The 13,439-nt window shown below is 45.4% G+C and overlaps 1 protein-coding gene across 11 annotated transcripts in view; it reads left to right on the plus strand.

Moving 5' to 3' along the window:
- Positions 1 to 13,439, plus strand: part of TANC1 (tetratricopeptide repeat, ankyrin repeat and coiled-coil containing 1) — a 262,375-nt gene that overhangs the window by 221,402 nt on the left and 27,534 nt on the right. For all 11 annotated transcript variants that reach the window (XM_037745373.1, XM_017547471.2, XM_037745386.1 and 8 more), the window contains 3 exons: positions 4,747 to 4,983; positions 7,089 to 7,274; positions 9,457 to 9,535. In XM_037745373.1, the coding sequence (XP_037601301.1) occupies positions 4,747 to 4,983; positions 7,089 to 7,274; positions 9,457 to 9,535 (502 nt within the window). The remainder of the gene's footprint in view (positions 1 to 4,746; positions 4,984 to 7,088; positions 7,275 to 9,456; positions 9,536 to 13,439) is intronic.

Raw genomic sequence — 13,439 nt, forward strand, 5'->3', positions numbered from 1 at the left:
GGCTCTGCTATAGGCACCTGGGACTTCTGGATGTGCCAGTTGGTGCTTGTTAACAGGAGCTGCCTACCTTGAGGATGTGATGGTTGCGGTGACTTACCTCTGTGAGGTGTCCCTGCTGCTCTGTGCTGGTGAACAGCCCAGGGTGGGCATGCTGGGTGACATCGACAGGAGGGCAGATCTCCATCCTGTGCCTTCCAGAGGTCAGGGACCTGAGTTCTTGTCCTTTCTGAAGACTCTATGAAAGTTTGATTATAATAATATCAATTAACGTTTATTTAGCATGTACAGGATGCTGAGTGCCATGCTAAATGCTTAATGTGTATATATATGTATACACACATACACTTTTTTTTAACATATTGATTTTTAATCTTTGCAACCACCAAGTGAAGTGAAATTTTATTGTGAATTTTTCGGATAAGAAAACTAAGGTTTAGGGCAGTTGATAATTGCTCAAAATCACACAGTTGGAAGGGCGCCCGACACTCAGCAAACCTGTGCTCTGCAGGTGCCTTTATCACTCAATGTGTTTACAGCCCTGGCTGCCCGCTGGAATCACCTGGGAGCTCTGGGCACTGCAGCCCCAGCCTCAGTTAAGTCAAAATCTCCAAAGGTGGGGCCAGGGCATTGGAAACTTTCAAGCTCCCAGGTGGTTTGATGTGCATCCAGGTTAAGAACCATAGGTTAGAGAAAGATGATGGAGGGTTAAGTGGTAGAAATACCTACAGCATTACACCCACAAGAGAAACTGTTTTTTCCAAAAGCAGATTAAGTATGAATTGATGACATCTTTAGGAAAGCTCTGCCCTGAGCACATGCCTTCCAGGTAAACTCTTGGAGAAGATTCATCATGGCACTGCAAGTATACCTTCCACCATTATTAGCAAAGACTACCTGTTGGATAGAATGGGGTGGCAAGCTTGCTGTTTTCTTAGGTGGCACCTAAAGCACAGAGAGGTGAAAATTACACAGTAGTTTAGTTTGGGGGCTGGTTGAGAACTCAAATCATTAATCCTTCATCTTTTAGGCTCATGGATCTCAAGAAGGTATGGGGTTGATGGGGGAGGAAAGAATGTAACTGGCTGGCAATATCATCCGGGGAATTTACAAATGGTCCTGCCCGTCCTGTTGTTAGCAGAGTCTGGTGTGTCCATTGGTGGCATTGCATGTATTTCTAGATGGGTGTATCTTCTCTACTCCTCTTGCTAAGGACTGGTTTCATCAGCCTTAATAAAATCCTCATGTATTTCTTCAGCATAATCTTCTGTCCACAGTTATCCAAAGGGGTTTTTAAAACACTTTTATTTATTATTTTATTTAATTTATTTTTTTGAGATGGAGTTTCACTCTTGTTGCCCAATGGCACCATCTCGGCTCACTGCAACCTTTGCCTCCTGAGTTCAAGTGGTTCTCTTGCCTCAGCCTCCCCAGTAGCTGGGATTATAGGCGCGTGCCACCATAACCAGCTAATTTTTGTATTTTTAGTAGAGTCTGTGTTTCACTGTATTGGCCAGGCTGGTCTTGAACTCCTGACCTCAGGTGATACACCTACTTCAGCCTCCCAAAGTGTTGGGATTACAAGCACAAGCCACTGCGCCTGGCCACACTTTTATTAATGCTGTAGTATAATACAATCTTAAAATGCTTTTGAGTTAGATTTGAGTTTGGTGGCATATTTAAAAGCAAGCCTGTATAGATCTGTAGAGCAGGCTTGGTGGGGATTAATGAGGTCATTTGCCTGGAGTTGCCCATGAAACAGCAGTGTTAGGACAGGACGGCCTTTCTGATCTCTCATCCATTCCTCCATGAGTGCAAGTTGACAACAGGACCGCAGACGCTGGGTTGGTGCTTACCCAGGTCTGACAGACAGTGGTGTCTGTGATGAGGTAAACAGCAGGTTGGTCAGGTGTTCGGCTGGCTCCTCAGGGCCTCCTTGTCACTTGCACATGGCCTATTCTTCCTTAAATGTAGATAGCAGTCCCAGCAGTGTGAAGAAGTTGGTATGTGGGCCATCCTTGTCTGTGGAGGGGCTCTGTTTGCCTTTCTTCTTTGGGAACTTCTGTGTTGTAGAATCAGTGTCTGGTGCAGTGGACTAAGCAGTAAAGCAGAGTGTGCTGAGAGATGGAGAGGGCTTGGTGCATGCATGGGTGCATGTATGTGGAGGCAGGGGACTCTCTTCCCCCGTATCTTGGCACTGGAGCAGAGCCCTGCAGGAAGCGATCCTTTGGCATCTATATGTATGGAATGAGCATTCGAGTCAGGGAACTATAAGGGGTAGAGACCATGAGGCCGTCCCTGCTTGGCACTGTCACAGCACATGCTGGGTCCAGGGTGGCCGCAGTGAGGGAAGGATTCTGCAGAGAAGATCAGAGAGGAAGCTGGAGGCCTGGATCACATGGGGTTCAAGCTTCAGTAGCCAAGACTTCTTCAAATTTGACATTTGGGGTTCTAACCTCTCGCATGCAATTGTGAGTTATAGTTTCACCACCTGGTAGTATAATTTTCCAGACCCATCTGGAAAATTTTAAATTTTAAATTTGTAAATATTCTGTCAGCTACTCTTGTGGACACGTATCACTGAAATACCCTGAATTTTTTATGCCTTGTTGTCTCTCTCTATCTTTTAATGATCCCCATGTGTCTCTAGTCAATAAATGACAGTCTTTGTGGCTTTCACATTTAGTGGACAGCGGGAAGACCTGCCAGGCTTTGGCAGGGGCAGTGATTGATGTGGGTCAGGACCATTAAAGTGAGCCGTTGAAAGAAATGCACTGGACATTTTAATAGCTGTTAGAGGAGCATCATTTTTATCTAATTATCTGGAGATCTGAAAGAAAAGATATTAGTATACCTAAAATTTGTATATGTTCAGTGAATTTTATTTTAAAATCTATAGATAAAAAGCTTTCCCATACCTAGATCCAAGGAGCTTACTGAGTGGGGGATATAGTTATTAGTGGAAGCAGCACATTGTCTTCTGGCAGTGTTGTGCTGCTGACAGTCCCGAGGCACCTGGACATTTCTGTACTGCTTCTTTTAGTAACATATCCTTGTGAAGAAATAAGTATTTATATTTACTTTTGGCCTTACCTCACTATTAGTTATTTAACACCATGACTACTATTTTCTTCTTTTTACATTTTTATAGAGACAGGGTCTTGCTGTGTTGCCGAGGTTGGTCTCAAACTCCTGGGCTCATGCAGTCCTCCCTCAGCCTCCTAAAATGCTGGGCTTACAGCTATGAGCCCCTGCACCCAGAAACAATTATTACTTCATTGCCAGGAAAATGAATTTCCTATTTTTGTTTAGGTTAAACAGTGATTTTTCAAAATGTGGTTCCCCAAACCAAGAGTGTCCGTATTAACAGGGAACTCATTAAAAATGTACCACCCAAATACACTGAATCAGTAATCAGGGGCGGGGGCCCAATAATTTACAGTTGCTTAGGGTTTTTTTGTTTGTTTGTTTTTTTTGTTTTGAGACGGAGTCTCACTCTCTCCCCCAGGCTGGAGTGCAATTATGTGATCTCGGCTCACTGCAACCTCCGCCCCCCACATTCAAGTGATTGTCCTGTGTCAGCCTCCCAAATGGCTGGTATTACAGGTGCCCGCTACCACACCTGGCTAATTTTTGTATTTTTAGTAGAGATGGGTTTTCACCTTGTTGTCCAGGCTAGTCTCAAACTCCTAACCTCAGGTGATCCGCCCACCTCTGCCTCCCAAAGTGCTGGGATTACAGACATGAGCCACCGTGCATGGCCATTTGTTTAGTTTTTTTTTTTATTTTTAATTGCAGTTAAGAAACACAAAAGGAAATTTACCATCTTAATCATTTTTAAGTGTGCAATTCAGTAGTGTTAACAGTGTTCCCATTGTTGTTCAATAGATCTCCAGTACTTTCCATATTGCAGAATTAAAACTCTGTATCCCTTACGTGACAACTCTCATTTCCCCTTGTGCCCAGGTCTAGAAACCTTCATTCTGCTCTCTGTATGAGTTTGACTATGGCATATACCTCATAAGTGGTATCACACAGCATTTGTATTTTGTGACTGGCTTGTTTTACCTATTTCACTTCCCCCAAGGTTTACCTGTGTTGTCACATATGGCAAGATTTTCTCCCTTTATAAGTCTGAATAGTAATCCATTGCATGTTCACGTACCACATTTTCGTCATCCACTGATGAACACTGAGGTTGTGTCTACCTCTTGGCTATTGTGAATAATGCTGCCATTAACATGAATGTGCAAACATGCCTTTGAGATCCTGCTTTCAGTTCTTTTCTATATAATACCCAGAAGTGGGATGGCTGGATCACGTGGACATTCTATTGTTGTTTTGTTTTTAATTAGATTTTTTTAAAAAACTTGACTGGCTGCAGTGCAGCAGGCTGCTCACAAATGTGTTCATAGTGCACTACGGCCTCAAATTCTGGCCCCAGGAGATCCTCCCACCTCAGCTTCCTGAGTAGCTGGGATTCCAGGCACATGCCTGGGGCAGTAGTTCTATTTTTAATCTTTTGAGGAACCGTCTTACTGTTTCCCAGTAAGCTACATTATTTTACATTCCCACCAATGAGAATGTGCATTGTTAATATATTCCCAGGTGATACTGATGCACATTCATGTTTGAGAACCACTGGATTAAAATTATACTGAAAATTGAGGATACTGCCAATTTCCACAAATGTTTAGATGACATATATATATGTGTGTGACAATCTTGTTGGGGGACCTTGTCCAACAGGTGAGCCGTCTCCTGATTTTGGGAGGGGCCAACGTGAACTACAGGACAGAAGTGTTAAATAATGCCCCAATCCTGTGCGTCCAGTCTCACCTTGGCCACGAGGAAGTTGTCACTCTGCTCCTGGAATTCGGTGCCTGCCTGAACGGAACGTCGGAGAACGGCATGACTGCCCTCTGTTACGCAGCAGCCGCCGGCCACATGAAGCTGGTGTGTCTGCTGACCAAGAAGGGAGCGAGGGTAAGAGGCAGCCTGCCTTTGAGGGAGGCTGGGGTAGGGAAATGGCTTCATCTCGTTGCTAGAGTTGTTATCTGCTGGCCCAGACTCTCTTGTCTCTCGAACCACAGCATACACAGAAAGGGCAGGGCTGCAGGGATCAGTCACTTTTGTAATGTGCCTGACTGGGGCAACCTTAGAGAGGTGTGTTTTGCTCATACACAGCTACTCTGCTTAATGTTGTCCAGGGGAAGCAGAGTTCCACAGAGACCCTGGCTCCTAGCCACATGAGGAGGGCCAGCTTTTAAAAACCCTGCAAGTATCGATCTAGAAAGCACTGAGATTGGTTAAGTGTTTGCTTTTTTTCCTCCTCTCTTCTTCTTATCCCATTTTATGTCTTTTTAAAACAGTAAGATGAGTTCCATGGGTCTTTGAAGCCATGTGCCTGAGCTGCAGGAACTAGATTACCTGGAATCTTCATCTTTCTACTTGCCAGCTCTAGGGTGTTGGGCAAGTTATTGAGCCTATGTGTCTCAGGCTTCTTATCTGTAAAATGGGCATAACAGCAGTCCCTACCACAGGGCCGTTGTATAAGCATTCAGTCATATATAAAATAAGCATGTATTGCTATATAAGTTACTCTAGAGCTGTCAGCTTTTTTCTTTTTTGACAGAGTCTGGCTCTGTCACTCAGTCTTGAGTGCAGTGGCACAGTCTCAGCTCACTGTAACCTCCACCTTCCAGGTTTAAGTGATTCTCCTGCTTCAGCCTCTGAGTAGCTGGGACTACAGGTGCGCACCACCATGCGTGGTTAATGTTTGTATTTTTAGTACAGACAGGGTTTCACCATGTTGGCCAGGCTGGTCTCAAACTCCTGACCTCATGTGATCTGCATGCCTTGGGCTCCCAAGCTGTTGGGATTATAAGCATGAGCCACTGCATCTGGCCAGGAATTGTCAGCTTTAATAGGGTAAATGAGAATGATATTGAGCTCACTGTAAACTCTAGGTTTACTAGGAGCAATTTTTTGGGAAATGTGCCTTTTGAATATCAGTAGACATAACCTGCTACTTATCTTTTATCTTTTAATTAGGATATTTAAAATTCACAAAAATTAGGCTTATAACAGCTATGGGAGCTTTATTTTTCTCTCTCAAAAAGCCAACATTTGGGACTTAAAAACTCCAGTTCATAGAGAAGGGAAATATGTGGCTAAGCCTTTGGGGTGGGTACATTACTGCTGCACATCACCGCACCTCCATTTCCAGACTCCTGCTGTGCTTTACATTGTATTCTGAGGCCAGCAGGCCTCCCCCATCACAGCTGAAAGCTCTGGAGTAGGAGGCTGAGTGCTGTGTCACCGGGCTCTGGCAAAGCCTGTAGTGAGGGTGCAGGGTGTCCCCAGAGCTGGTAGTCATGCAAGGCTAGGCCCTCGGCTCCTCTCCCAGCCCCCGTACTCTGGGGTTCAGACAGGACAAGAAGGGCTGCCTGCTGCCTTTGGGCCTTGAGGAGGAGGTGTGTGGCACTCACTTTTTCTGGCTAGCTGGCCTGCCCTGACTTTGTGGCCACCTCTCTTACTTGCCAGCATGCCTAGGCCACCGGCCTGCATGAGGCCTCCTTCCCAATAAGATGCCCCTCAGACCCCCTTCCTGCTCTTTCACACTCAGCTGTTTTTCCACATCCCTCCCTTTCTCTGGATCTCCTAGGTCAGTGACCACAGTGTGGCTCTACTCCCCCTAAATTATAGCTCGTCACAGCAGACTTAGAATGCACCACCTGGCAACCAAAGCCGGGAAGCACAGGGCCTTGTCCGAGGTTTTGGTCTGTGTCTCCATACATGCTCGCAAGAGAGTTAGGATCTTTGTGTAGTTTGCTGCAGGGACATAGGATAAGGAGGATGTTTTGCGACCCTGAGTCTTGCAAAGGGAATCTGAGGCCTGGAATGGTACATTCGTTACCGCCTGGAAGTTAATCCAGACTAAGGTTCCGTGTACTCCAGAAAAACAAGTTTGAATGTGAACTCCACATATGCTTACAGGGAGTAGGGTTTGCACACAGTTAGGTGGTGCATCCATGTGCTCATAGGCAAAGTGATGCTCAATCGTACCCTTCCCCTACTCCTGCCTCTAGGTGGACCACTTGGATAAGAAGGGCCAGTGCGCGCTTGTCCACAGTGCTCTACGGGGCCATGGTGACATTCTCCAGTACCTGCTGACCTGTGAGTGGTCGCCAGGTCCTCCCCAGCCAGGCGCCCTGAGGAAGAGCCACGCCCTGCAGCAGGCACTGACCGCAGCTGCCAGCATGGGTCACAGCTCGGTGAGTAGAGCAGGGGCTTTCCTCCTGGGAAGCTAGAAGCTGTAGCCCAGCAGGTCGATTGACACACTGAAGGGCTGAAAGAACGAGGATTCCAAGAACTAGCAGGTGGTGCTGACCACCTGCAGTAGAAGGTCTTTGATGGGCATCACATCCTTCCCGTGAGTGACAGTGCACAATCCCGTGCGCACGTGATGGGGACAGGCAGACTTATTCTGTGGGAGGCCTTTCGATGTCATTCACTCTCGGCTCTTCCTCACGTTTCTCCTCCTTCCCTGCTCTGCCCTCTAGCCCTGCTGTTTTACATTTTTTCCCCTTTGATTCATTCTTCTTTCCTTGTGTTCTTTTAACAATAATCACATAGAATCCTGATTCTAAAATCGTTCCTGAGTATTTGAAGGATTTTTAAAAATAGAGCTTTAATGCTTTGATAGCACGTAAGAATGCTTGTCATTTGCAGCTCCTCCACTGAATGAAAACTCCATGCAGCAGTTAAATAGAGCATTTATTTCTGACAGATGTTGGTATTCCTCAGTTTGAAGATTTAATTGTCACCTCCTGACCTGTGTGTCTTGGCTTTCTTTGTCTGTGAATATAATAATGTTTTACGTGCTCCCTCCTATGTATTTCTCACTCTCAATTATCTTGAGGCAATTAGAGGTGCCAGTATTTGGTAGGATTCTTTTTCCAAAATGACTTGAGTAAATTTCAGTGTGAAGCTGCCTGGCTGACTTGGGCATTCAAAACTCATGGGCGGACACTCACACAAGCATGAAATAGTGGCTGGCTAATTTCTGGCATTTAAAACATTAAAAGCACATAGATATATACAGAGAGATACTGTCAAACACACATGAAAATGTAGATGTTTTCCATTTTTCAAGTGTGAAAAATCATCCTTGGGAGGACGATGAATGCCGTAGGAATGACCTTTGTCTCACTGATGCTAACCCCCTTGTTTTAAAGCTGGTTGGGAGGAAATGCTGAGTGAAAACCACCTCAGCACAGCCAGTAGCGTGAAAAAAGCGGGGTTTGTTCACCATGAGACTTGAAGGGCTTATTAGTTTCCTAACTCTGTTATCACATATGGCCACAAAGCTGGTGGCTTAAAGCAGCGCACAATTACTCTGACAGCTCTGGAAGTCAGAAGTCTAAAACCACACTATCAGGAGGCCAAGCCTGCCTTCTGAAGGCTCTAGGAGAGAACCTGTCTCCTTGCTTTCTCTCGCTTCTTGAAGCCCCTTGTATTTTTTAGCTCGTGGCCCCTTCCTCCATCTCCAGAGCGCCCCACTTTCACCTTAGCCTCTGTCATCTCTTCTCCTCTGCCCTCTGACCTGGACTCCTCCTGTCCCTTTAAAGAGGATGGTTGTGATTGATTAGATCAGGTGTGTATCAGACATAAACCTTGATAATTTGAGGTAATCACCCCATTTCAAGATTCATAATCACATCTGCAATTCCTCTTTGCCTTATAAGGTCGCATTCACAGGCTCTGGGGGTTGGGATGTAGACATCTTTGGGGGTCATCATACAGCCCCCGCCTCCGCAAGGAGTGTGGGCTAGGAGACCAGAAGGTGGCGGTGTCATGTTCTCCCATTGCTCGCTGTTGTTGCTCAGGGTGAACGCCGGCTCAGGTCCAGGGCACAGAGGCTTCGTCTCCCTGCACACCAGCCTTCCTGCCTCCATACCTGTGACCTGACCTCTTTGACAGGGAGAGTCCCATAAGGGAAAAGAAGAATGCTTCCAGTAGAAAATGTATTTGAACAATACTTTGTAAAAATTTTGATTGAAGAAGGCATATATCACCTTGTTTTCCTTCCTTGTGAAAAATTGATTCACTATCTTCTGGTGATTTATGCGGAAACTGCACTTCATGTGATCTGCCATGTCCTTTGTTGATTAGGCTGGCATATTTGGGTCATGTTAGAATTCATTAGAATTCTGAGTACCTAGTAATCCTGAACAATGTTGCTGAAATTCACTGAGATTTTTTAAAATTATTCTCCAACTGAAAGTGTGAATAGCATATGAATTATGCTTGAAAACAGTTTTCATCATATTTTTCTCTCGTGCAGCGTGAGATAATAATGGTTAAAAAACAACACACTGTCTCCTTTGATGCATGGGCTGTAATAAGCACCTCTTGCTATGAGAACTCATTAAATCACCTTGCCACTTCTGACAGGTGGTCCAGTGCTTGCTGGGGATGGAGAAGGAACATGAAGTAGAAGTCAATGGCACCGACACGTTGTGGGGAGAAACAGGTAATTAGATTGCTACTCCTTATAGTCTGGGGCAGTCTGCTTGATGTTTTAGCTGCATTTTGGCCTAATTGTCTTAAAAATGAATGATGTATGTAGTCTTATTTTTATTTTATCACAGGCATTTGAAGTTTAGAGCCTCTTGAACTTTCTAAATGAGTAGCAAAACTTCACTAGAAGCATAAGATTTTATTTTTTAAAGCAATTCTATTAACTGATTATTTTGAATTAGACTAACAGTTGCCAGGCATCTGATGAATGTCAGGTGGAAGCCCCTAAGTAAGGTGATGTTTTCTGGTTTGCCAAATCTCACACCTCTAACCAATGTGATCTTCCTGTGACCTGTGCACGGTGAGCCAGGCATGAACTTCCATCCCCATTCTCACATGAATCAAAGGTGGCTCAGCGCAGAAGTCAGTGGCCTGCCCTGCCCTGTATAGAATGAGGGTAAAACTCAGCCTCGTGGGGTCTCCTTACCGTACCGAATGCAAGCCATCAAGTCGTTTCCATTGGTCTTTAAAGTGAGAAGAAGCCTGGGATGAGCACATCCTGGTGAAGATTTGAGTTGGTTGCTTGTGAGACTAAATCAGTAATTCTGCTTTCCAGTTTTCCATGTGACTGGATTAGTGTTAGAAATCTAAGACTTTAAATTATGAGTTGTTTTTAAGTAGATGTCACCAAAAGTGTTTAATATGAATTTGCAGGTTATGTTTCTGTGTGTGTACCTGTATATATGATTTCCATTTCTCTTGCACAGATTTATTTCCAAATGCTCCTAAATTATTTCCTAACAAGCCAAATGGTGATGTGGCAAGCTTATTAGATAGCTCACCCTAGGGGAAAGCCGCAGAGCCTTACTTCCTGGCAGGAGTGCAAGCCTGCCCTTCAGAGCCTCACAGCTGTTTGTTCCATCTCCTTTGTGGGCCCAAAAGAGGAGCTGGGTGTGCTTCCAGGTGTAGACAAAGTACAGAATTCCGGAGTTGGATTATGTCTACGGATAAAAGTATGTGGATTGAAATACTGCATAATTATTTATGGAATCCTTCCCTTACCCTTTTAAATAGTGTAGGCTGCTCCATAATTTAGTGAAAGAAAAGTTTCCATGTGATGGAATTTGATAGTGGGCAGCAGCATTGCTGAGTGGATAAGAGCATGACTACTGACAGCCAGAAGGTCCAAATCCCTGTTCTTTCATTGTCTAGTGATAAGAGCTTCTTGGGACCCTTGTGCTTAGACATTCCGATTCACTAGGGGGAAAGCCCAAGGTTGGATTTTCTGAACAAGCATCCCAAATCGTTTTAGGGGACTCCTAGCTCCCTGCAAAGCTGTCTGGAAAGGCTGACAGAGTGACACACAGTGAGTGGTACCCACGAAGATGATGGACATCAGGTTTAGCAGCCGTGACATCACACACTTAGCTCAGATGAGAATTTCTGACCTTTAATATTCAAGATGACTTTTTCATTTGGAAGAAAATTCCAGAGAACGGCTGACTTCTGAAGGCTTTTTGTGAGCTCTCTTCTCTCGATGACCAGTCCTGCATTGCATTATCCTCCCGCCTTGAGAATCTGCCTCTCAGCTGATAGCTAAAGAGACACATGAGAAACGACAGACTTCCCATCAGCCTTTATCTTCTTTTTTTAAACAATACTCATTTACTGGCTCACAGTTTATCTAGATTAGAATTCTTGGCACAGTTTGGCTGGATTCTCTACTTTAGTACCTTACCAGGCACCTAATTAGCTTTGGCTGGGGCTGTGTTCTCGTCAGAGACTCCACTGGGGAAAGACCCAATTCCAAACTCTCAGCTGTTGGCAGAATTCAACTCCTTGTGGTTGTCCCCCGGGTCTTAATGAAAAGGTAAACAGTAACTCAGCCCCTCCCTCCTTCCAAAGCCTCACGCATGACCTTCAGACCACTTGGCAACCTAGGAAGCAGTTCACACTCTTCCTCACCAGGCATTGGGGTGAATTTTATTGGGCAAGAGTTTACTTGAGACACTTGTTAAAATTTAAACCAAGAAGAGGCAAGCTAAGTGCTGTTTTTCAGGCTTAGAGAGCCCAGTGGTTCTCTGTGGACTGCATGTCAACAAAATCAGCCTTGCTTTCTGTGCATTTTTCTGTCTGGTACCTTTCTCTTGTGGTCCTTCAAAGACAACCACTATTGTCTATTGCCCCAAGCCCTCCTACTTTCCAGATCTGTGTTTGTCAGAAAAATACCTTGAAATCTTGCAGGGGGTTTCAGCTGAGAGGACATTTGCAAATATGGGTCTTTACACAAATGTATACTGCATGCCCTAGAATGTGACATCCGTGTTTGGGATTTGGCCACATGGGGTCTCTTACCAACCCTAAATGTGGGAGTGATGGCAGATGAGGCATCGTACAGAGAACCGAAGGTCTTGGTAAGGATCATGTGAGTGAATGGGTTAGCTCACAGTCCTCGTTCTTACCAGGAGAACCAGGACTCATCTGGTTCTCACCAGGAGAACCTTATCTGTCCCTAGCCACAGCACAAGGATAGGATCCCAAGAGTGATACCTATCTGGGATGTGGGAAGGTGGTAGAAAAACTGGAAGCTTGGTGAGGATAACACCATTCATTATTTCTTTTGAAACCTTAAGTATGTTACCCAAGTCTGTTCAGCATAGATTTAGCTGTGAACAGCTTGGCTTTAAAATGCTAGCTGATGAGGTGACAAGGCAGAGCTTCCTCCTCTGTTTTGACTCACCTGCTGCCTTTGAAAGGCCTGTGGTTTCCATCCCCGTTAGGAGGACAGCTACCTGCCCATCTCTTCTCCACCATTGCCAGAGCCACTGGCAGAGGCGCTAAATTCATGCACAGATTCCTCCTTCAGTTTTCTGCCAGGAAAGCCTTGCAATCCAGTGAATCTGTTCCACATGGCAGAAGCGTGGCTGTCGTGCCTGTTGCTGATTGGAAGCAGTGGGTTCTTGGTAAGGTAGAATGATGGCCACTAGCCAGGGAACAGCAGGCCCGTGGAGGTCCCCCTCACTCAGGCCATCGGTGTGGTGGCATCAGGCACAGGGGCAGCCCTCCACTCTCAGCCCTGCACACATCTCACTGCTGGTGACCCTGAGTCAACAGATGTCATCACAGAAGTAGGTGGCTCCTATGTTAGGTTGAAGAAGATAAGAAAATGTACAATAGAATTTTATGACATTCATAAAAAATGGGAACAGTATTTAGTTTGGAGGTTTATTGCAGTAAACCCACAACCTTTAGAAAACTTGCAGGCTGTCTCTACTGGTTTTGGAGAGCAGAGGGCTTGACTTGTGTTAAGTTTCTGTTTTCACCAGCATCTGGGACCATTTGCTTTTTGTGTGTCCAGTGTTTAGGGACCAGCCATTCAAAACTCAGTTCTGTAGTTCCAGTAGCCCTCGAGCTGTCCCTCTCCCCACCCCAGAAACAAAGGTCTCCAATGGAGAATAAGAAGTAGTGTGACACATTCATCAGAAGAAAGCTCAGAGCAGTTGATGAATGCCTGTACCTAACAGCACCGCCCTGAGGCTGCCAAGGCCCTTGGCTTGGTGACATTCACAGACTCGGTCAGTGTCTGTTGTGTAGTTTCTGGGCAGCCTGAAACATGGTGAGAACCCACCAGATGCTTATGGCATCTGTTTCCGGCATTCCACAGCTGTGAGAAGTCCATGCTGCCTCCCACAAAGTTCTGGCTACACTGAGTTACTGTCTCCATGTCAGTGTTTGCTGTGAATTTAGCCCAAGCTGAAATGACCAGAAATGCTTAGCTGGTGACCTCATGCTGCTGTGGATTGGCAGAAGGACTGTGTCTTCAAGTCACAGGCCACTCTCAAGTATGTGAGCCTGCTTATGGGCTTCTGGTTAGAACCTTGCACTGAAGAGAACAGAGGCCCTTCTACTCCAGCACT

Source organism: Cebus imitator, unplaced genomic scaffold (assembly GCF_001604975.1).
Source record: "Cebus imitator isolate Cc_AM_T3 unplaced genomic scaffold, Cebus_imitator-1.0 Scaffold10, whole genome shotgun sequence".
Classification (NCBI taxonomy): Eukaryota; Metazoa; Chordata; class Mammalia; order Primates; family Cebidae; genus Cebus; species Cebus imitator.